The 24,016-nt window shown below is 42.5% G+C and overlaps 1 protein-coding gene across 7 annotated transcripts in view; it reads left to right on the forward strand.

Moving 5' to 3' along the window:
* ncam2 (neural cell adhesion molecule 2) overlaps positions 1-24,016 on the forward strand; it is a 193,825-nt gene that overhangs the window by 136,596 nt on the left and 33,213 nt on the right. For all 7 annotated transcript variants that reach the window (XM_029447647.1, XM_029447664.1, XM_029447655.1 and 4 more), the window contains exons 4-8: positions 2,359-2,502; positions 4,118-4,255; positions 11,709-11,826; positions 17,851-18,020; positions 23,533-23,678. In XM_029447647.1, coding sequence (XP_029303507.1) covers positions 2,359-2,502; positions 4,118-4,255; positions 11,709-11,826; positions 17,851-18,020; positions 23,533-23,678 — 716 coding nt within the window. The remainder of the gene's footprint in view (positions 1-2,358; positions 2,503-4,117; positions 4,256-11,708; positions 11,827-17,850; positions 18,021-23,532; positions 23,679-24,016) is intronic.

Consider the following 24,016-nt stretch of genomic DNA (forward strand, 5'->3'; position numbering starts at 1 on the left):
CACGTTTCATCATCAAAGCTAAAGACAGTTACATCATCCTCAACTGTACTTTGTGTTTAGTGATAATTAGCTAATATTAGCATGCTAGCATCATTAGCATCCGTATGTTAGCATTATACAGCCTCACAGATCTGCTAGTTAGTCTTATTGAAGATGAAACTCTTGCTAGCCCACTCAGAAGATTAAAAATTAAATAGTTATATAGAAATAGAAATAATAGTATCAGACAGGTCACTGATACCAAAATTGAAAATTTCTTGGAATTAACTGCAGCAGTTTGGTGCCTTTGCAGCCACACAGGAAGCTCATAATAAAGATAGCCAGTACAATGCCTGGAGCCGACTCCTTTCATTTCCTCATAGTTTATGAATGGACAAAGCAATAATGCTGAAAAGCCCATTTTCCTAAACCAGCAAAATTGGCAAAAAAAAAGACAAGAACTGCCTCCCAGTTGAGAGAGGTCGAGGGAAATTGGCTCGTCAACATATCAGACACTTATCCTCGCAGTGATGTGTAGGCGAACAGGGGAAGAGAAACCCCGAAGTACTGAGTATATTCTCAATTCGCCAGTGTCAAGTGTGCAGTAGAGTGTTACTCTGGAGAGGTTGTTTCCCTTACTGATTCCCTTGTAGTGCAGTGTGACACCACAAGAGAAAGGCAATGGATGCAAACAGAAGGAACAAGTGACATCAGAAGTGTTCAAACCTGAGAGAGAGAGAGAGAGAGGGAGCAACAGATTCTGGAAATAAGAAGAACACAAGGGAAATTGATAAGAAACCAACAGAGTGAATGACTCAAATATGCAGTGGCATCCTTGAAGTTAATGAAGACACTGAGACGCCAGGCACGTTTGCAGGCGGACGGTGCAGTCGTGGAGAGAAGGCTCATTTTCAGGAACAGCCTGGCATAAATCACACAGAAAAATGCTAATGCTGAAGCCTCGCTAACGGAAGGGACTGATAGGGGAGCTGTCGTTGATTTATTCACACCGTCACAATACAGAACACAGATGATAGCAGGTGGTTGCGGGCTCTAGCGGTGCCATCCCTGGCGTACATCAAAGCCGACGATCCAAACAAGAGAGGGCTTCGAAGAAGGATCAGGTTCTGTTTGTGGAGAAGTGTTGGTCCAAGAACAGTGTCCCCATAAAAGCAATTTGTCAAAACACCAAATGTTTGTCAAGAAGGAGGACACAGCTTCAAACCGTCACAGAGTGGAATCTATTATTGAAGTGTTCCTGAAACCAAGAAAGAGTGAATCAAAGGCTGCCTGTGTTCTTGTGTAATTATGCACACAGAGGCTGCAGAATAGCTCTAGCTCATTGATTTTTTTGTCATGGTTGTGATTGGCAGAAAGTATAGCGGCCACCCTTCTGTCTCCTGTGCTGTTTCATCAGAATCGCCTTAACTGTGTCCCAGAAAACGCTCAAAGCCGGATTTAGCTTTTGTTTTTCTTTGGTTTGTGTGAGTGAATCCATCCATCCATTTCCAAGGTACACGTTGTTCCTCGTGTGTCTGTTTCCAAATACTTTGCGAGGCATGAAGTCACCTGTGCTTCATATTTTTGGATTTTGCCGATTGTACCTGTATGGTTCTATGGATGACGAGTCTATTGGATGGAGTGCCATCAGGTCCCTTTGGTGATCCATTCACTTTTCTTTCAAGGCTATCGTCAGTTCAAACTTCTAATTTGTCCAATCATTCAGCAAATATAAGAACAATAACGTGCTAAAATAACATGGTGAACACGAAGACATTATGCATGCTAAACGTCTGCTTTTTAGCCATTGTCATTGTGAGTATTTTATCCTCCTGATGCATCATTTAGCCGAGCAAGTACAGCCTCGCCGCTAGCTGCAGACTCTTGTTATATTTACAGGAAAGCTATACCCACCAGGAAACAGTAAACACTGATTATTATCACACTGGGGAAGGAAACCTATTTATATGGCACAAAGATAAATGCCTTTAAGAAAACCAAATTCTGTATTCAGTCCACGGGATGAAATCTGATTTATTTCTTTTATTTTAATGCTTTTGCAGACGCTGTTTATTGGCTTTTCAGCACAGCCGTGTTTGTGACCAGGTGTCCAAGCACACCTGTATTATCAATCAAACCAGTAAACTACTTGAAAGAGACAAACACTCAACTTACGGGATGCAACCCAGACAGAAAATTGTTTTAAAGCAACTTTTTCAAACCCTCAAACCTTAGATTGTGTCATAGTTAACTGTAAAAGCACTGCAGTTATTTCTCTTTTGATGTTCAGACCTGGAATAAATGAATTCTCTGAATTTCTCACAGAATAAAAAAAAAAAGGAAAATGCTGTTCCATCTCCATCTTGTTTGATCTCTCAGAGAGGCTGACGTTTCGGGATGTGCAGTCACCACAGGAGTTCCGCCACGGTGAGACGGCGGAGGTGGTCTGCGATGTCATTAGCTCACCGGTGCCCGTGGTGGTGTGGTACTACCAGGACAAAGAGATCACTGAGGAGCACCACAGTAAGTTTGCACGACCTCCTTTCACAGTTAACGATATATAAATCATTTTCTTGACTTTGGCTACTGTTACTCTGGTATTATTGTCGTTCTCTCACTTAAACCTTGTTTAAAATGCCACGTTACCCACGTATGTATTGGGCCTCAAGGATGCAAAGTGTGTGTGTTGAACATAACTGTGTGTTTACATGGTACCTTTAAAGCAAATGGACTGGATGGGAAACATTGTTTAGAAAATTGATGGATAGTTTGGGGAAGAATTAAATATTTCTAATTAGTTGCTTGTAATAAAGAACTACAAATAGTCCAAGTGGGTCAGAGATTTATGTATTTGTGTTTCTGTCTTTATCTTATGAAGCAGCATAGCTGTTGAAATGTTATTAAATAATTCCCAATGGTTTCTTTTTTTTTAACGTTGTTGGATATATCAAGAAAGAAAGTTAAGATTTTGAAGAGCTTTAGAGAGACTTTCTGATTCCATTAACTGATGTTGATTATTACAAGAGGAGATTGTGATGTTAACAACAGTTATAAGTAAACAGCCATCTCAAAATAATTACATTTTGAATATATATATATATATATATATATATACATGTGCCCAATTCTCTCTCTCTCATTGAAAAGACTTGTTAATGTGCCAAAAAAGAACTGTTCTCTAGGAAATGCTATTTCCTTCTTTTGTGTGGCTTCACAATAAGACAAGGATATCAAATTCTATAAATAGAAATCCCATCAGCCCTGGAGGAGGCGTATAACTTGGACAGAAACCGTGTTAACAAGCGACTGAGAGAATGGATTATAGAGCGCTTGGATGGTGACATTCGAAGATGCCGCTTCCCAAGAGATGCAATCCAGCATCTTCTGAAAGGAGCTATTTCGAGCAAATGGGTGTATTTAAACTCCAGCTACGATAATTTACAATCACTGTTGTCAATCATATTCTGTCCCATTTGATCTAAAGCTGATGTACTGTATATGTTTTTTAAGCTCTCCTCTGTAATCCCATCCTTCTGCTCAAAAAGACAGAAGAGGAGAAGCACAGGCAGGACAGATTCCCTCTCAGCAGGAGAAGGAACCAGTACACTAGGATTCATTATATCCTCTTCTCTCCTCCGCCCTGATTTACAACTCTCAACACCACTTCCCCCGTCCTCCATCTAGACAAAATGCACGCCCGAGCACTGATTAGAAAGAGTGACCCCTTGAATCTGTCACGTTTTTAATTGAAATTCAAATCTTCAGTGCCAGGGTGATGATGAAACATGGAGAAGGACTCTTTTTTTTTAATCATTTCATTCTAATTACGATGCACGGTTATAAATATCTTTGCTTGAGAGGGATGAGATAGAGGCTTCATCACTCCTGGCCAATCTCACAGTGGTCACAATGGGAGGGAGTGGAGACTCTCTGCAACTGTAATTGCGTGATTTTGTGTCTATGTGGACTTTATCAGGTAAATGTGCTGAAGTGAAGATTGACAGTCCAACTACTGAAGAGTGGAGATGGCAATTTCCTCCGGCTGTTTTCCTAACTTTCTTATCTCGCTTCTCTCGCGTCGTTTCCTCTTCCTCTCTCTTTCCATCTGTCCTCCTCTTCTTCGCCCAGTGCTGTGAAGGCAGGTACCAGGTGCTGACAAACAACAACCTGCAGATCCGTCAGGTGACCAAGGCTGACGAGGGCGTGTACCGCTGCGAGGCCAGCGTGGAGGCCCGCGGCGAGATCGATTTTGTGGACATCGCTATGGTCGTCAACGGTGAGTTACATCTTGACCACAACCAATCTTTTAAATGAGTAACAAGAGGCCTGTAACAAACACAGAACATATGTACTGGATGATGGTACAGATGCTGCATCCCTGTACCTCTACACTATATACGTCTTGGTTGTTCTGGGTTCTTGTAAGCTCTGAACATGTGCAGTAATACAAGTTACGAAGAGGTTTGAATTGCTTAAAGGGAACTTTTAAACCACCTGCAGGATTGTTGTGAAGTATAATCCTTGCAGAGTGACGTAGCCCCGACACTGCAGAGCTTGTGTACAGTGTGTTGATCACGCGAATGCTTGTGAAGCAGCTCTCAGCGATGTGCAGGAGCTGAGCTGAATATGCAGATTGACCGACACTTGTATCAGAACAGAGTTGTCAGCTTTGTCAGGTTCGGCTCCACCGACTCCGATAAGTCCATCATGGCACATGTATTTCAGCTCTGATCTTTTTGCTGCCTTTTTTAATTCTCTTTATTCTTTAGTGTGATTGAAAATTTCAATTAGCGATGTCTTTGTGCTCTGCGGGCCAAAAAATCGAAGGATGACATTTTAATTTTCTCATTTGTCCTCATTTACAGCGCGTCACCTGAGACTGCTGAGGTGATTGAAATGTGATTTCACTCAGGCCACGAGCGTCGTGTAACGGTTGAACAGCTGCAATATTGTGTCAGCCAATGTAATTCTCTCCCACCTAATGTAATAGCAGAGCGGCCCTTACGCCCAAAAACTATGAATTGCATTCAATTTAGCACACCACTTACCTCACTTCTGAGGAAGATCCAATAAGCCTGCTCAATGAGGCACGACGTATTATTGCAGCGGCACGACACTTGCCATGCGGTGCTGAGACGGGACAGTCTGCGCAGCACCTTGCTGAGTGTCCTTAGAAGAGCAGCACAGTCTGAGGGAGACACCTTAGAGTGAACTTCACTTCACCTCGAGGAGACTCTTTCAGCTGATCCCTAAAGACTGAAGGAGACAAGTCTTGAAACACCAACTTAATGCAACTAATGAGTTTGTCCAATATGTTCGGGCATGCTAGGGGACATCTTTTCCAGCAGTGCGTGCACTACTTTCTTTTGCTGAGTGTTTCAAATGTGCTCTTAAAGATGTCCTTTTAAATTTCTCTCATAGAAAGAAGAAAGGTTTAGCGAGATCTGAAGGGGACAGCGATGGAAAGGATGCTTACTTAAATGACAATAACATGAGCTTGCACCCAGGTGCTTGTTGTACAACAGCAGTCTCAGGAGTCGACAGAGTCCTCAGGGAGTTGTTTTCCATGCACAGAAGCTGTGATGTTCAGGAGAGTTGGATGTTGCACCTCTCTGCTGTAACCTAGAGGCACAGCCATTTGCACATCTCATGTGAATCATTTCCGTTTCTTGCCCTGGAGCTGGAGGGTTAAATCTCTTCTTATAGTGAAGAACTATTTTCTGAAGGTCTAGAAAACAGGAGGGAATCGTGTTCTCTCTCAACACCAGCATGTTTATATTTATGGGGCATGTCACTTGGAGAATTCACAAGCAGTAGTCCCCTTTCTGTGTGCTGCAACCGCCAGGGCCAGGTGGAGAAGAGTAGTGGTCTGAACAGAGGGTTTCCAAAGTAACAGGAAGCCAGCAGAGTTGGCAGAGAATATACTGTATCAACCACAACCCGGACTGGTCGAACAACACTGAGGCCCTGAACGCAAGCAGATAGAGTAGATTGCTAGGAGGCTCAGGTATATCAATGAGTGCTGCATGTTTTATCAATCAGCTGCGGATGGTGAACTCGTTTGTGTTGTGGTGCCCGGGGATACACCAGTGAAGGAAGGATAAACAAACTAATAAAAGAAAACTGCCAGAAACAATCGTTGTATGTCTAAAGACCCCTGGAGGAAGAAGGAAAGATGAGGACTAAGATGCAGCTACAGACATCTTTAGGCTCATCTCCTGAGACGCTGAGCACTTGGTGCCAAAGTCAGGATGGACATTGATTCTTGTCCGTACAGAAGCAGTGCTGAATATGGACTCTAATCCTCCTGGACTGTTCTCATGCTGCCATTTCTTACTATTCGTACCAACTCTACGTATGCATTTACATCACAGACACCTACTGGATGTCTGAATGACAAAAAGACCGAACTTTTAAGTGTTGCATGTCTGAAAAGTGCTTAACAAGTTCTCAGGACTCAATTAGCAGAAGTGAGAGAATTTGAAACCTGCGTGAGAGGTCTCACAGTAAAAGTTAAAGATTTCCTCTTGAAGCATTACATGCTTTCTCAAACGGCAGTCAATCAATATTTTTTTCATAATCCCTGCATAAAGTTGCAAATTGTATTTGTGAAGTGTTCATTAGCCTACTGTCAGCAGCGATATTGATGGTGTGGTTGGATGTGGCAGAGTCTGTATAGTTTAATTATACACACCTCTGACACAGAGGTTACACACAGTTATATTCAGCTTGTCACGCTGTTTCTTTGACACGGCGTGTCAGAGAAGTGTCAGTTCTGACTACTTCAGCAATGTGTTAACAGGCGTTGGTTCACCCAGTCATGCAGAACAATATTGTGTTTGAAAGCAGGGCTGGAATAGCTCACTCATGTGAAGTCATACATATTCATGGCCGAGTTGATAAAAGAGGATTTTCTTGCCCACGAGCATGGCGCTGACCCGCCGCCGCTCCCAGTCTCCAGCGTATCATCAAAGCGGCCCGTAGAGAAGGACGATGCCGTTTTGAGGAAGAGCGCCTCCCACTGAATGGCTAATCAAACTCGAGGGCAAAACGGGCTCAGAGTCTGGGAGGATATGGAACATTTCAGGAAGTGACCTCAAAAGTCATCCTGGAGGAGCCGTGTTAGCCTTTCATCCACAGTGCGTGAACACAAAAGAGGAACACGCTTAAAAGCAGGGAAATGTGATTTCCAATTATTGCAACTGTAATGAAAAGATGACATAATGATGTAATTTACATTATGTGCTCTCTGTATGCTGTCAATAAGCTGTCGTGTTACAATAGAGCGAGTTCCCTTCTCTCCCCGTCTCCCCGACACTGTTCAGTTTATCATGGATGTATTTGTCCTTCCTGTCATGACATGCAGCCATTTGTCATCCCTGGACGTTGAGGGGAATCTCATGAAATAAGACATATTGTAGACAAACACATTTTTCATCCCGTGTGTGGTATCCACATCACAGAGATATACATGGCACACTGGCAAACATAAATGCCTTGCTACTGCAGCTCCCTTAAAGGAATAGATTGACATTTTTGAATAGGCTTACTTGCCAAGAGTTTTAAAGAGTACAAGATGAACTATTCTCCTCTTATATCAGCTACAGTCAGCAGCAATGTAGCTTAGCATAAAGACTGGAAATATGAGGAAACAGCTGTCCTGGCTCACTTATTAACAAAGTATATCTTGTTTTACTTTCATATGTTAGAAAAACAAAGTTTAAATACAAAAAGTTGAGGTTGTTGTGGTTTAAGTCTCGGACAATTTATTGTCCGAGACCAAGAAACAGTGGGAGACTTAACCCCCTGCGTCAGAGCCGCCGTAAATTGACGTTTTTTATGGCGGTTTTAGAGCTCTGGACTGAGCCAGGGAAGCTCAGCGAACCAGCTGGTGGCCCCACCTACATAGTTGGCGTTCAGACATTAGAGTGTTATTGATCTTCTCATCAAACCCTCTGCACAAAAACAAATAAGCATATATCACAAAATGTCAAAGTACTGCTTTAATGCAATGCGGTTTGAATCGATCATTAATCAGGCTGTAACTCATATCTAGCATCTGCCAACTCTCCATTTTGCTCCCTTCAATAGATGTTTGTGCTTAATCTCCATCAAACATCTCTCCACTCTCCATGTTGATGACCCGATAGCCAGAGTACTCACCGTTTGTTTCTACAGCAACTGATGCAAAATGCAAATAACATTCCTGATTTCCCCTGTACCCTTTCCAAGACGCACCCACTTAACTGTCGGTTCACTCACTCGCACACTACAAGGAGAGAATGCACATTATGCACGTTACATTCCCAATTATGAGTCAAGGCTGGTTTTATTCCAGCTTGTATGTGCATTTAAAAAGCAAAACAATTCCCTAATAAGCACTCCAGCAAAAATCTGGTCTCAAAACATCCACTCGCTGAATTTCTAGTAGGTGCAATACGGTTATAATATTTACCCAGAACATTTCACGACTTCTAAATATGGGTGATCCTCAGTTCAGTGAAGCCCATTGGCGCGTAACCGAAAACAAGTCCTCTAGCTCTACGGCTGCATTTAAATCGGTCCAGGCGAGTTTGGATCTTGCACTATGTTTGCAGTGTACGCTCATGCTTGTGGGGATGTCTGTAAACCTCACTAGCACCTCCACCGAGCCTCTGAAGTTCCAAGAAGATGACTAATGCATGAAGAATTCATGAAGCTCGCCAGATTCCTTTTGGACGCTTAAACCCCGATGCTGATTCGCTCTTTTGAAGTCTTTCTGCTTGGCAGTGTGTCTCATTAACAGGGCTGTTTCAACAAGCCTCACTGATGTGGGAGTGTGTTGCATAGGAGGAGAGAGATGCTGGAGAACGGGGATCTATTGGCGTGGAAATCAATGGTTATCATGTCAGGCAGATGCTTGCTCTTCTCACTCGCCGAGTCAGGGCTATTGGAAAGGACTCACAGTGTTTGATTATTGCTTAGGCCATTTTTATCCCTGAAAAGCTTTGAAATATTCTTTTTTTTTTTTGCACACGGCAATAAGTAAATGATAAATAGACACGGCGAGACAGCAGATAGATCAGACGCTGTGGAGTTTAGATGTACCGTGAAGAGTTTTTCATTCGCGCAATAACACACACTGGTGTCGTTAGTGTAATTGATCTTTTAAGAAAGACTACAGTGCACTGCGCCGTTTGGTTCATTAGGTATCTGTGATGATGCTTTGTTTTGATTAGAATTCCCCGTTCGTTATCCCGAGTATGTCAAATGTTTTTCACCTATTTCACAAGTGTGTTTCATCGACGCTGCATTTTAATGAGATTCTAAGCCACCTCTCGTATTTCTTTCATCATCTACCGAGTCGTTGTCCTCCCGATGACATCACTTGGGGAACAAATTCAGTTCATTAACCTTCGATAACTCCCACACCAAATTACAGTTTTGGAAAATAAAACACTTCAGCTTCGTTTCCCCGCATACGGACACCTTTAATTCTCTTTTTGAAATGGTGCTCTGCAGCTGCCAGTTACAATAACACATATTTCACACAACATCTGTTAAGTAGACTTTCAGATGACAACAGCCAGCCCTTCACACATAAAACTCAAGATGTTTCTACGAGTGATCCTCTTCATTTTCATGCTAACAACCTCTATGTGTGGGTTGTGCTGATGTTATGTTGATCTTCATCTTGGATCAATAAGCTGAATTGTAAATGAAACGGATACAAAGGCACGCCGTGTTGTTTTGGGGATGTTTTACAGCAAACACGGCATGTTTGAATGAGTTTTATTGCACCAACAGGCTTCTGGTTAAACCAATAGCACTGATTACAAGCAAACCAGGGCTTGCAAACAAAACTTGCAAATATGTCTGGGAACCTGAGGTCTTGTGACATTACAGAGGTGGAACATGCGGAATGTAATTACACTATCTATTAAGTTTGGACCTCATTTGCTCTTTGGTGTTGCAATGTGATAGTATCTAGATGCATTATCTGGATAATGACGTCTGATCACAGGCTCCTGCATTCACACCTGGCAATAATAATCATTATCTCGATTCTGCTCAGTAATCTGATCTCATTATGCAAATGATCTCAGTTTATGGGCTTTACTTATTATTCTTTTGCAAGGAAGAGGTCTTTTATAGCTTTTTGTGCAGGGCTTGCTTAAAATAGAGGGAAGATAAGAAGTTAAACATGCAGGGAAAGCATATCTTTTTTATTAACAATAAGAGCTACAAGGGTTTTTCACGGCACCTTTATGCAATTTTATTATAGATGTTGACAGACAGATGACTTTTACTTTACCCCTTTGTTTGCTACAGCGACACGTAGATCGTGTTGTAATGTTTTTTTAATATAGATTGTGTGTCATTGTGAGGAAGCCATTTGAGTTGGAAGGTATTTCATTCGCGTCTGATTATTTTATCCACTAACAATATTGCTATTGATGTTTCAGTTCAGTTTTATTGTATTGCTCATATGTAGGTTCACAGGGTCAAATGCTCAAACGTATTGGACGAGAGAACCGGTCAGCTCAGCCACACAAAGCACTGGTTGCAATATCAAGATAAATCAGATAAAAAGACAATAAGATGGATATGTACCGATTTTCTCCACGTGAGCTCAACGTGAGCGTCGGACTAAACTTTCCACGTTGTTGCACTGCGCATAAATAAGTTGCTTCTGGCTCGTGTGTTTCGATAGTCAGGTGTTCAAGTGGTGCAACTATTGGAGTGCCATTATGTTCTCGAACGCTACAATAAGCTTCTCCAAACATGCCGCATCATGCGCTGAGATTGGACAGGGAGCAGGTGGGAGTCGAAGTGCAGGCTTGAGAAATGGGCCGAGACGCCTGATAAAACACGCTAGTGTCATAAAGCTGTCATTCCCTTGTCACAGCAAAGGCAAACGGAGAAAAGAGCAGTGCCGCTCTGCTTTTGCTGAATGACAGCTGACAGCCCTCATCTGATTGGACGGCAAGGGAAACGCTGCAAGTTCCTGACTCAACATATACTCGCGATAAAGTCATGGGGACATCTGCTGTCATTGAGCAGACATACAGTATTTATATGTATATTTATATGCTGCATGGAAATGTTAAGATTTGCCAACACATTTCAATAAAAGAACAAGAACAAGAAAAGTATTAGTAAAATATATGTTTTATTCAAATTAATTGCAGTCATAACAAGTTTCCCAGTTTGTATTTGCACGTCTTTCAAACCACTAACCTTCATAGCGATGAAGCACTTCTAATTTTGACTCAGCACAAATTGTCCCGAAAAGACAAACAATGGCTGCAGCTCGAGCACTTGACAGGGACTGAATAGTTTATTCACAAAAGGAAAACGTCGTTATTCATACATGGTGCAGTTGTTTTTGATGTCGAAACACATTTTCTGTCGCGCCATTGTGTATATGGGTTTAGCTGAGCATCTCTGAATCAGACAATAGTATTATGGTTTCACATCGCTGTGTTCAGCTTCTTTTGTGTTTTCTTTACCAAAGCTGGGTCAAAATGTGATTTGAAATCCCCACGGGATTACCAACAGAAGTAGCGTTTGCAGCGTGTGCTTACAGGCCAGTCGCGAGGCCAATTTAATCCATTTGAAAATGTCGGCCTTCACCGTCTGGCTCAGACTTTTAGAATAATGTATAGATTGTGGCTTTTAGTGATGTGTCCGATTAGCTCTCAGGGTCTAACGACTCATTATCTTCTGCTGTGTTTCTGTGTCTGCAGTCCCTCCGGTGTTGTCAGTGTTCCAGCAGTCCTTCAACGCCACAGCTGACTACCAGGAATCCGTCACCTTTACGTGCATGACGTCCGGATCTCCCGACCCCGTGGTCACATGGCACAGGTAAAAAATCCGGGCTTTGTGGGCCCTCAAAGATGAAGGGTGGTGATATACGCAAGTGGAATTACAAATATTCCTCCCATGTACCATCCGATTTCCAAAACCACGAGCATTAATCTGCTGCTATAACAGCCTCCTCTCCTCTGGGAAGACTTTCCATGAGATTTGAAATCTGGCTGCAGGGATTTGCTCCTATTCAGCCACAAGATATGGTTTGCTGTAGCATTAATACAAACCTTATGGAACTAACACGCACACCATATACAACAGCTACAAACCAACTTTAAGTGACATTAAGTGTATTAACTTAAGATGACAGAACACATGATTACTAACCATATTCATGACACATGTGTCCATCTTTATCTGTGCCCATGTAACACACCACATATCATCAGTTATCATGCTTTTGGTTACAGTTCAGGTAAAAAATTAATTAGAAATGTATAGTCCGCCCTCGCACATTGCCCTAAGCAACCACACAATATGATCACACGCCGCATAGCATCAGTATGAAGCTGTGCACCTGAAGAGCATTTGACTCCCCGCTATCCACTCTGCAGCTCGACATCCAGTAATTAGCTTGCACCCACTCGGCAGGCAATCAGGACAAGCTGTTTGCACCTGAGCACCTATTGATAACACTTTATTGGCGTTCCAGTGGAGTTTATGCTTTTTTCCTATAATGTACTTCTTGTTAATTCATCTCGATGGACCATAGCTGTGTTAGCCAATTTAGTACAAATAAGTTATACTTTGCATTGCTGCGGACGGTTTTCTAAAGCATACTGTGCACGTCTTACCTTCTAGTTAGTGCAGAAATCACCTTGCATGGAAACGTTCTTGAAGTAATCCATCTCGGTGATCACGTCTGTAGTTGCATTATCATTGCATGATAATACCGGGGGAAGCTTTCAAATCATTTTGAAATGATGTGACTTTGACAGGAGACGTGGTTGACAAGAGACATCTGACATTGTCTGTGATGTGTGACCTGCCTCAGGCGCACATCACAGACAATGTCTGTAAGTAGTTTTTCATGCTATACTGAAATGAATGGAAATGAATGGCTGCCCTGAAGGAACCTACAGAAAAACACATAAAGAAATCCTAAATGTGATGTGCAAAATATGACAACACCATTATTTTTTAAAACATTTAAAGGACTTTAGTGCACATAAAACAGCTACCTTAAAGTGTGAAGTCTTCAACACTAACACACGTCATTAAGTTCTCTCAATCTTTGTTGCTCAATGATTGCTATTCTGTATCATGAGCATGCAAAGTATTGCTAACGCTACACGTGTAGCAAGTTACTTTGAAAGAGTCAGATGAGCAGGTAAAGAAGCGTATATCTCCTTTACATATTCACCCCCCGAACAGACAGGTCACATGTTCCAACATTTAGCCCGACGACAGCAGCTACAGCACACTGTGAAGTATGGCGTTAGAACGGTAAATGCATCACTCCTGTATTTTATGTGACATTGTCTCCAAGACTGATACAAACAGTAATAAGAACTGAAGTCTCTCGTGTAGAAGGTTAAAAAAGAAGTCGATCATTGCAGAAAAAACGAGGCACATGCATCACTTTGCGAAGTACAAACAAAATCTCAAGACAGCGCGCAGCTAGGAACGACCTCGCCTCTGTAAGTCTCATTCATCTCAGTCTCTGGTCTCCAGCCCCAACAGCAGAAAGATATTTACTCCTGCGTGTGTGTGTGTTACCTTGTCTTTCAGCTACAGAGCAAACAAGGGAAATGTGATTTTAATGATTAAACAGCGTGCATAATACAATGCAGGGATGAAGGGTGGGAGGTGATGTATTGATTCAGTTTCACTTTCATATTGAGACTCTCCGTGTGGCAGCTTTGTCTCTCCATAATTATCACACTCTTTTGTCATAATAACTATTGTAGTCATGTGTGGTGAGGTGATTACAACATCTTTTATTAATGGATGGAATGTCTGTTTGTGTATTTCTCTAAAAAACTCTTCCTGAAAGGCCTAAGACAATAAAAAGTATCCGCCGGGGGAAGACTGCTGCCAATCATCTCTGTACATCAACATTGATCTTAAGCTCTGCAGCCTCCACTGACTGTCAAACATTTCATTGTGTTCTCCTTCATTCCCCGGGTCAGTCTGAGAGTACAGAATTAAAATGCGCACGTCACAACAAAAAGAATGGGCTTAGGCGTAAACAACAATCACAACCCAATTTAGTTTTCCTTTTGATATCACCCCTCCCAGCGTCCTCCGGCCTCCCAGCCGCATTTCCTGTCAGTGCGAGGTTCCGCCTCGTCCTCTGAGCATCTTGGGTAATGGACTACCTGTCAGCAGTCAGTCAGTGTAATGACATTCAGTGCTGCAGCCCGTCCTGCACTGTCCGTTCCAAAGATGAGGCCTCTCTTCATTTCCTCTTTGGCTCGCCAGAGTTATTATTACTTGGCTTTGGTGTTTCCTCCGTCGACTTTCAATTATCCTCCCTCTCGCTTCCCCTACAGCACAGTAAAGATGGGGCCCAGGCCGCGCCCCGCACTAACACTGCGTCTAGAACCCCACAAAATAATAATATTGTTTTTATTTTTCCTTCACACAGGAGACTATGCGGTCTGAGACCATGCGGTCTGAGACCATATAGAGGAGTCTCTAAATATATTTAGAGGTATGCATTATTCTAAGCTCTGTGCTTCGAAGCTTTTGAATTCGATTTCCACCGCAGCAGCTTATGAGGTTAAAAAACACAGTGCCAGTTTCAGATTGAGGGCATTATGATCCATATTGAATAAACAGGTAGAAATAAGAATGTTTTCAAACTCGTTCTTCATACTTCAGGGTTAAAATAGCATTTGGGTGGATTCAAAAATAAAAAGCAACTGATATTGTATTGTGAATCTCTCAAATGCAAACTCTCCTCCAGCGATACACAGTCACACAACTGCACACAATCACCTGGGAGCTGGTCCGTCCAGCCACCGCTGGAGGTTAAGTGCCTTGCTCAAGGACGCAGAGATTGTAGTTGTTAGAGGAGAGCAGAGCATTATTTTTCATTTTGCCTAATCTGGATTTTCTGAGCTGATATCTGCCAGCCACAACAAAAGCGAACATCTCTGACCTCCAGACTATCAATTCTTCTCTAACCTCCGCTTCTGTCTGTAAAGGATTTTTCCTTTTGCACGTTTGCAACTTTAGCATTCAATTTTGAGTCACCTTGTTTAATATAAATGTAATATTCGGCATGGTTCATGAGAGCGGAGAGGCTGAACCGAAACATTAAAGCTGCGGGTCGTAAAACCAAAAACAAGTGAAAGATGCTAAAAAATATTGATCAGTGAAGCTTTAAGAAAAAACAATTCATATTTCCTCGACAAGATTTGTTAACCATCGGTGCATCTTTTGAGTTTAAAGGTGCATTCTCCGTTTCTGGGTGTCGTTGCCCGTCCCATAGACATCCAGTCATTGAGCGTATCTCATACCTGCATGCAGATGGTATAGAGCAGGGGGGGCCAACCAGTCAGAGGTTAAGAGCCAAAAATGTTACTATGTTACTGCAAAGAGCCACATCATACACAGTCACATATGCGCACCCCCCCCCCCCCCTTCTCTCTTTTGTTCTCAGCCTTTCTCTGCTCCCTCACTCTCTTCCTCCCCTCTCTCTCACACAGTCAAAATTAAAACTTTACACACACACACACACACACACACACACACACACACACACACACACAGACAGACACGTCTCCTCCCAGTATTCAGAGGCCAGTTATTATCAACAATGAACATTGTGTGCACTCTCTCACACAAACTCTCAGTGTGTTTTATCTTCCTCTGCATGTTGCTTCTTTAAATTAGTGGGACTTCTGACATTCCTTGCCTCGAACAATCCTCCTCAAATCTGGCTTGTATTCCGTTGTGGTCACGCCAATCAATTCTTTCACATGCGTGTCAGTCAGAACAGAGCGATACTTTGTTTGCATGTGTTTCAGGTTAGAACACACCGACTCACAGACGTACGTTGACCCAAACATTGATAGTAGCTTGAGCGCAGCCCTCAGAACAGGTTTCAGTCGGTCTTCCTCAGAAAGTTCAATCATCTCCGCCTCGTCCGTGATTAGCACATACCTGTCAACCCTCCCGTTTTTCCCGGGATTAGTCCGTATTTTTACTTCTATCCCGATTTTCTCCCGTTTAAATATTTTCCCGTAATTATCTCGTATTTTTAACCTTTCAGAAAGTGGCCAGAGCAGGTGGCAGTATTATGTTCAACTTTAGCTGAAAAACGTTATCCGCCAGTAAACACACAGAAGAAGAAAACAGGAACAATAACACAGAAGAAGACGAGAACATATGATGAGAGTCACAGTGAACGGGAGATCGATGGAGACGCAGTTGTACCTGCCAAACAAGTTAAAACTTTATGCAAGTACAAATGTGAGGAGACCTTCCCTTATTTAATAAAAGAGTCGGGCAAACTCGTGCTTTTTGTAAAGTGTGCCATTCAGATTTTAGCATCGCACACGGTGGAATAAGCGATGTTCGTCAGCGTGAACAATCGTCCAAGCACAAGCACGCCAAGAGGCACAAAACATTCACTGTCAATGACTTCATGTGTGATAAGAACTGTGTCGGAGGCAAACCAAGAGACCAGAGCTGAGGGAAAGATGTCGATGCTTTGCGCCAAAAATAATGTAGCCTTCAGCTTCTGCGATGATTTCAGTCGCAGTGTAGCGGACATGTTCCCCGACTCTGCTATCGCAAGGAAGTCCTCGTCGGGGGAAACACAAGCCACACAACTCATCCATCATCAAATACATTGATGATAATAACTCATCAAATAAAATACATAAATCTTATAAACGTGTTTGTACAAGTAATACATACTTTAAATAAACAACCCAATGTTGCATTTCGGCTTGTCCGCTTGCTTTTAGCAGAGAGGGAAAATGCGCTAATTCTCCCTTTTGAAGAAGTGTTTTAAACAGTTTCAGTTTGTTAACACACGCAAATACACTTCGCACTAGGTCAGGCAGCATTTGTATATGAATATGAACTCTCCCACTCTAATAAAACGTCCTATGTTGGTCTTGTGCATTTCTTCCCTGCCATTTTATGATCGAACTCAGATGGTCAGATAGTGTTTACTCTACGATAGCTTTTTCCCCCCTCGACGGTGATTGGTTCACTGCATCGCAGGCATTTTTGTGATTGGCTCTTGGGCCACATCAAAATTAGACGCACTGTCATGCTCTCATACTGACAGCACACATACACACACTCACAAATAAAATTTGATATGAACTGAAGAGCCGCAGGTTGGCCACCCCTGGTATAGAGTTTGTCTTACTCTATGTAAGAAAGGGAAAAAAGCCCCAAACCTGGCGACCCCTTTAACCTTATAGATTACACGACTGGTTAAGCTGCGGTGAATAAACAAGCGTGGGAGGCTGCACACCTGCTTCACACCATTAATGCTTCTGCTATGAAGCTTAAATATAGACGCGGATCAATTTAGCTGTTGCTTTTTTCCTGACTAATTTCCCAACAGAGTCCAATAAGAAAAGACATTAAGTCAGCACTGTGTTCCACAACACACCTGAGTCATTTAGTGAGCGCTGCAGTCCATAACAGATCGTACACAACAACACAAGCGAGCTCCGACGAGAATAAGAAGATGGTGTTGCTCTGCATGGCAGTTTTGAGAAGTTGTAGAGTGTGAAGAATTCTGATGACATACTTCATTGAGCTATAGTTATTTCAATTATAGTACAATATGTATATCCAAAGCAACATGCTTGAAAGGGTTTGAAAGTGCTGTTTATGTGCTATAGATAGAAATAGCTTCAAAGTCAAGCTGTCTGCACTTATGGGTTCATCTGACACCCAAAGTGCTAAGATTATACATCTGTAACATCAAACATATGCTGCAGTGTGAATTATGACGAGGTCACTGTCAGGTGTGAGTTGGTTGCCACTTTTTCCTCCGCGTCACTCATCTGTGGAGTGTGCTTCGGCTTTTTGTCTTTGCAGGAAAGGGCAGCAGCTGGAGCCATCCGAGCAGTACATTATCACGAGGCTGGAAGGCGGGCGGAGCATGTTAACCATCCGCAACATCCGACAGGGCGACGGGGGCTCCTACACTTGCAAGGCCACCAACAAGGCAGGCTCTCAGGAAAGGGAGATCTTCCTCAAAGTGTTTGGTGAGGTTACTGAGGAACTGCTTTCACTCTGAGAGAAGCTGTGAGCCAAAGTAGCTTCTCTGGTTGTTACTGACAAGGATCAGATTACTGAAATGTGTATTCTATGTTACTACGCCATTACCATTAAAGGAAATCACTTTCCTTTAGTAGTCTGGCCAGGAAAATAGTTCAACATTGAACAGACTTCCCCGTTTCCTCTGGATAAACACTGTTAACCATTCACAGGGACTATTTCTTTGGTAAAAAGTAGTTCCACATTCACCTCCTTTTGTACTGGGGTTACAAAGAAACCTGCACAAATAAAACTAAAACAATCATCATGGAATAGATATCTCTTAAGTTAAAGTTAGTTTAACCTTCAATAACAGAACAAAACTCGTAGCGGTGCATTCAGGTGCTCCTCCGATGGGAGTTGGGAAGTCGTTCTTCACGACTTTCATGAGTGGATAAAACATGGACGCTACACAGAAGATGGTGCGTCGCATGGACACGTGTATCTGTTTCCGGGTTGTTTGAAGGAGTGAGTGTTTCCCAGTCAGGAACACATCTTTACCATTATTCCGACGTACATGAATGCAGCACAAACGCCCTGTCTCCCATCGTTTAACGATAGCGAAACGTGCATCCGCCCTGTGCTTCGGATCCGGTAGTCCTGCTGACAGACAAACAAACAGACTGAAGCGGAAGCATTACATCCTTGGCGGAGGTAATAACACAAATGCTTCCGATCGTTTAAGAAGTTTGTTTTCATTTTACATGATCTGTCATAGTGTGCTCCACCAAAGCTTTTAAGTGTAATGGCATTGGCCACAACAGTGAACAGTGCTTTATGTTGATCCATAAAGCTTTATTGTGAAGACCTCCACAAATTCCATTTCAAACAAAAACAGTTTTTCAAATGGCCCTCAGCCCACGACAATAACAACTGCATCAAAATGATATGTCTCTGCTGAAAGGGGATTTTTCATTTATTGCTTCATATTTCATTTGCTGCACTCCTAATAAAAGATTTCAATTTATACTTTCATAAACCTGCTGGCTATTTCCTCCCAGATAGTGCACATTCCGCTCATGGAAATGTATGGAGATTTGTGCTCCAGTCATCAACATCCTTTCAAGATGCGAGAAGCGCTTGTTCTTCAAAATGCACATTTAAATGAAGGAGTTAAGGGGGAGGGAGGAGCCGCGCTTTTCACTGCGCTGCCGGGAAACACAGTTGTAAGTTAGTTTTATTACCTTTGACAGCTCAGGCGGGAGGAGAACAGGGCATTTAGGGTACAGTAAGACAGTGTGTGTGTGTGTGTGTGTGTGTGTGGAGGGGTGTAGTTGTATGGCAGCCATGTTTCCACCAGTTTCTATATTCCCAAAAAAGAAAATACCAGCCTCGATGATTACAACACATTTAACTCGTCATCACATCCTCTGATATAATGCTTAGATTCTACGATCACAAACATTACAGGCAAGCTGAGACAGTAGATGCAATGAATGTCTTTCTCAAGCGTGTATTATCATCGTTGACTCAGGCAACGAGATCTTCTGCACAAAATGAGACGAACGATGTGACAAAAGCTGCGATGCAGAAAGAGAAAATGTATTTCTTTTGAGTTTACGTTTAAAAAAGCTGCAGCAGCTGCTCCAAAATCACTTTCACAGATGGGTTTCTACATTTCATGGACCGTGTGTGGCCACAAACAGGTTATTGTGGCAATTAATTGCTATTTCACATTCATACACTTTCACATCTGGGGGCCCGGTATCACCACAGTGTGGAGTGTGTTTTTAGGCTTGTAAAGATAAATCCCCCATTTATACTTTTAAGAAATTGCTTTTTTCTCCCCTGTGGTTAACGCGGAGCACATAATACACTATTAATATAATAATATAATACACATTAAAGTGCAGAGCGTAGACGTATCATAGACGGGGAGTTTACAACAGGCATCAGGGATGACAGCAGAGAATCTACGCTGACATTTGTTTTGTGGATCGGTGCAGCTGAAACAACACATACACACATTAATGTTATATCAGTTACAGTTAGCACCAGATTTAGTTTCCTGAACTGTCAGTAGGCAGGATAATGGCTTTATGCAAAGTTTAATATCGCTATAGGGGGATGGAAATGCTGCTTCCAAGCTGCACCGTGTGAATTTTATGCATTTTTCTGCATTAATAGTCCATAGACGGCAAGAAATGTTAATGTAAGCATCACTAATACTCTTCTTTAGTCCGTCAGAAGCCGGCAATGAAGCAAACTGTATCAAAACTGTATTATAGAATATTTCCGGAGTCAAAAAGCTGTCATTATGTCTCCTTCTGCTCGACCTCTGACGACATTAATGGCTTTTCCCAGCGTGAGGGAAAGTGTTTTATGCAGAGTGTCAGGACTGACAACATATGTGAGTTTAATTATTAAAAAACCTAAGATTAATATAATAAAGTGTAATTATAGTTATTAACAAATACTCTCTAGTTAAAAAGAAACTTCATTTAAATGCATCAAACTGAAAAGAATAAACTCCGCTAACACCCCAAACCTAGAAGGTGAAATTAATTCTGGATTTTTATCTTTGCACACAAATGCTGCTCAGTTCTTTCCCATTTAGAGTGGAAATGTTTTAGATAATGCGTTATTAATAATGTTCCCTGCAGAGTGGTTTTTGCACCATGCTTGATAAATGAGACATTTTCCATTTAATATTTGCATGATGAAGGGCATCTGGGCCACAACGGCTGCAGATAAGGTGCTGATGTAGAACTGGTTCAGACCGGTCTCAGCACTATTAACAGTTTTATCTGTCCGTGTGTGTGTGTGTGGGTCGGCTTTGAACGTGTGTTTGTGTTGCATGATTGAGTGAAAGTGTCTACATGTGTGTTTATTTCTAATGGACGACCATCTAAAGTCCTCCTCTCTGCACAAACCATCTGAACAAGTCGTCTCATTAGGAAGCTCTACAGCTGGTGTTTCTCACAACAAGCAGACTTCTGCCAATGCGTTGAGACGAGTTCAGTTGTTCCAGCTTCCTTTTGTCTTCGCACAATCAGCCGGTGTGCTGTGCGATTATCAAGATGTTGTAATTAACTGATTTGTTTTATAATGAAGTGAAATAATCAGTTCGCATTGGCAAATCTGTTTGACTTGTTTTTGGAAAACCAGATTTTAGGACTCAATTACTGATTGAAGGCCCGTATGGCGGTCCAAATACGTCCAACTTTTCCACAGCGGTGTTGTAGCTCACGTATACATAACGAATTATTATACGTATGTCAAACATTGATATCGTATCACTTACTTATTTAAAACGTATCAGAGCTGGAAAAGTGCCGTCTGGTTCACATCATGCTCATGCTGATGCTGGAGAACGGCTAACATGCTGAACGCTAGCTGTCCTGTAGAAACACGTTTAATAAGTTACTCCGTCGTCAGGCATCATCTTAACATCGGGTCGGAATAGGGTATCCACTCGTTATCAACACATTGGCTGTAGGGTTCACCGTCAGCCGACGTAGCCGATATCTAACGTACCTCTAACGTAGTCACGTAGGTATTTACGTACTATATTTACATAGGTAAATATTCACATACGTATTGCGTATTCACGTACTGTATTTACATAGGTAAATATTCACGTACGTATTCCGTATTCACGTATGTCTAACGTAACGTAACGTCTGCATATCTTATGAAGCACACGTCGGGTACGTCCGGTAATTTTGAACATGCTCAAAACATCAGCGTTCAACAACGCACCCCAGCGTAACACCGCCTGCTCTTAACGAATACTACTTATACCTTACCTTATATCAACGTACACCAGCGTGTTGCCGATATTTTGTACACGCCATATTTGTGTATATCTTATGTATTCGTTGGGTATTCATCTGATACATTGTGTATTAGTAAGTGATACGATATCAACAGGTTAGACATGCGTATCTGTATACGTTCACTTTTCCGATCCGATGAAAAACTGGACGTATTTGGACTGAAATTTTCATGTACGCCAGCGTACGTTTCTGTCATACGGACATGTGTGACACGGCCTTTACTTATAAGGGTTTGTGTTATAGCTCAACTGACCTTGGAGTTTAGATCTGGACTGATATTGATATTTGAGACTTGAATAAATGACAAATATTCAATGTTTCGATAACTGATGTGTTTGGCAAGCGTAACTTTAATCTCTGTGAACAGATGTCTTCATAGGAATCTGAATGCAACATATTTGGGCAATAATTAGGATATTGGATGCATTCAGTTGTAGTCCGTGTAGTATTGACCAATCACGTTGACAGCAGGTTTTGGTTGCATGCAGGTAAACACTCCTCACGTCTCTAAGCAGACTGTCCGCTGGCTACACCAGAACCCCAGAAACACAGACCCTCTTACCGATAACTCTGCCACTGGCATCTGCTTTAACTCTGATCGCATCCAGGAGTCCAAGGTTATTATAACTGATGCACAAAATGGCTAAAATAAGACCTGAGTTACAGTAGAGCAGAATTATCCTGCAAGATTAGTGTAGGGAAAAGTTAGATTGAACTAAAAGCTTTGTGGTTATGTGTGGCTCTATCCTCTGATCTATCCTCTGAAGGCCCATGCAGGTATAGTAACACAATGTGTGTGTGTGTGTGTGTGTGCGTGTGTGTGTGTGAGCCTGTGAGCCTGTTTGTTTGTGTTTTGACAAGCTCCCCAAACCCCTAGAGACGGCTTCTCCACCCGGAGGTTGAAGCCTTGTGAAATTGCCAAACACTTCTCAGATCCCCCTGGGCGGTGTTAGAAGCCTCCAGTACAGTAGTCTCTATTTTCCATTCACTACTCTTTTCCTTTTGGGTTGTATGCCATGCTACTGTGCAAGCACCCTGTTAAGGACTTATGTGCAGTGTGTGTTGGGCGGGAAAAAAGAAGCAATCCATGATTCATGTGACATGCTCCGCGCCCTTGACATGCATGGGGTTTCAGGCCTCGCTCAGAGCATCTTATCAGGAGAAGGTGAGCGGGGAGCAGCCCCCCAACGGCACGCTTTGCAGCACTCACCGCGGTGCTCAAAAGCGATTTACTCGGTGCTGGAATACTTCCATACAAAAATCGATGTGTATTTAAAACAAAACAAAAAGGTGGAACGCACAGAGAAGGAGAGGCGCTTTTAAAACTACAGCAAAGCCACTTTTTGTGTCGTCATCCAGGTCAAGATATAGGCCAGAGGGCACGCTCCCCGCTATGACCAAACTGTGCAGTATGACTGCAGTGTATAAATGATCTTGGCCTAGACTGTCAGTACCAAAGTCATGCATCAGCTCTGTGTTTAAACCCCCGTGGTATAGCCTTCATTTCCCCTCCCTTATGAGTTAGATCTTTGACAGTTTCTCTCCCGCTCACCCTTTTACTTCCTCAGTCCTCCCTCCTCCCTCACACCTATTCCCCCTGCCTTTCAATCTATTCTTCTTCCCTCACTTATCTCGTTTTTTTTTTCTTTCTCCTCCTGCTTCGTCCTCTTGCGGCCTCCAGTCCAGCCCCACATCACCCAGCTGAAAAACGTGACAGCCGTAGAGGGCAGCGCCGCCATGATCTCCTGCGTGGCTGAGGGCGAGCCTCTGCCCGACATTTCCTGGAGGAGAGCCAGCGACGGCCAGACCTTCGTGGACGGAGACAAGGTAGAAACTGCCAGATAGTCCATCTGGCTCTGTGTGTGTCTTTGTGTGTGTGTGTGTGTGCATCATCATACAGTACTAGGGCTTTAAATCCACCGTTTTTAAGTACCATATGTAGGAGTGTTTCAAAATACACAGACATTTGCCAAAATGCACATTTGTGTTCAGGATGCAATCTCTCAGATTGATCAAACAGTTGGTTCATCATATTACTTTGCAAAGCTCGCTGTATTGATCTTATTGCATTGCATATTCCTCTATGTTAAGCGATGTATCTGTGGTTCTAGTGTCCTGACACATGGTACAGGTGGGTCGGAGGAGAATGCATCGCAGGGTTCAAG

The sequence above is a fragment of the Cottoperca gobio genome, chromosome 2 (genome assembly GCF_900634415.1).
Source record: "Cottoperca gobio chromosome 2, fCotGob3.1, whole genome shotgun sequence".
NCBI lineage: Eukaryota > Metazoa > Chordata > Actinopteri > Perciformes > Bovichtidae > Cottoperca > Cottoperca gobio.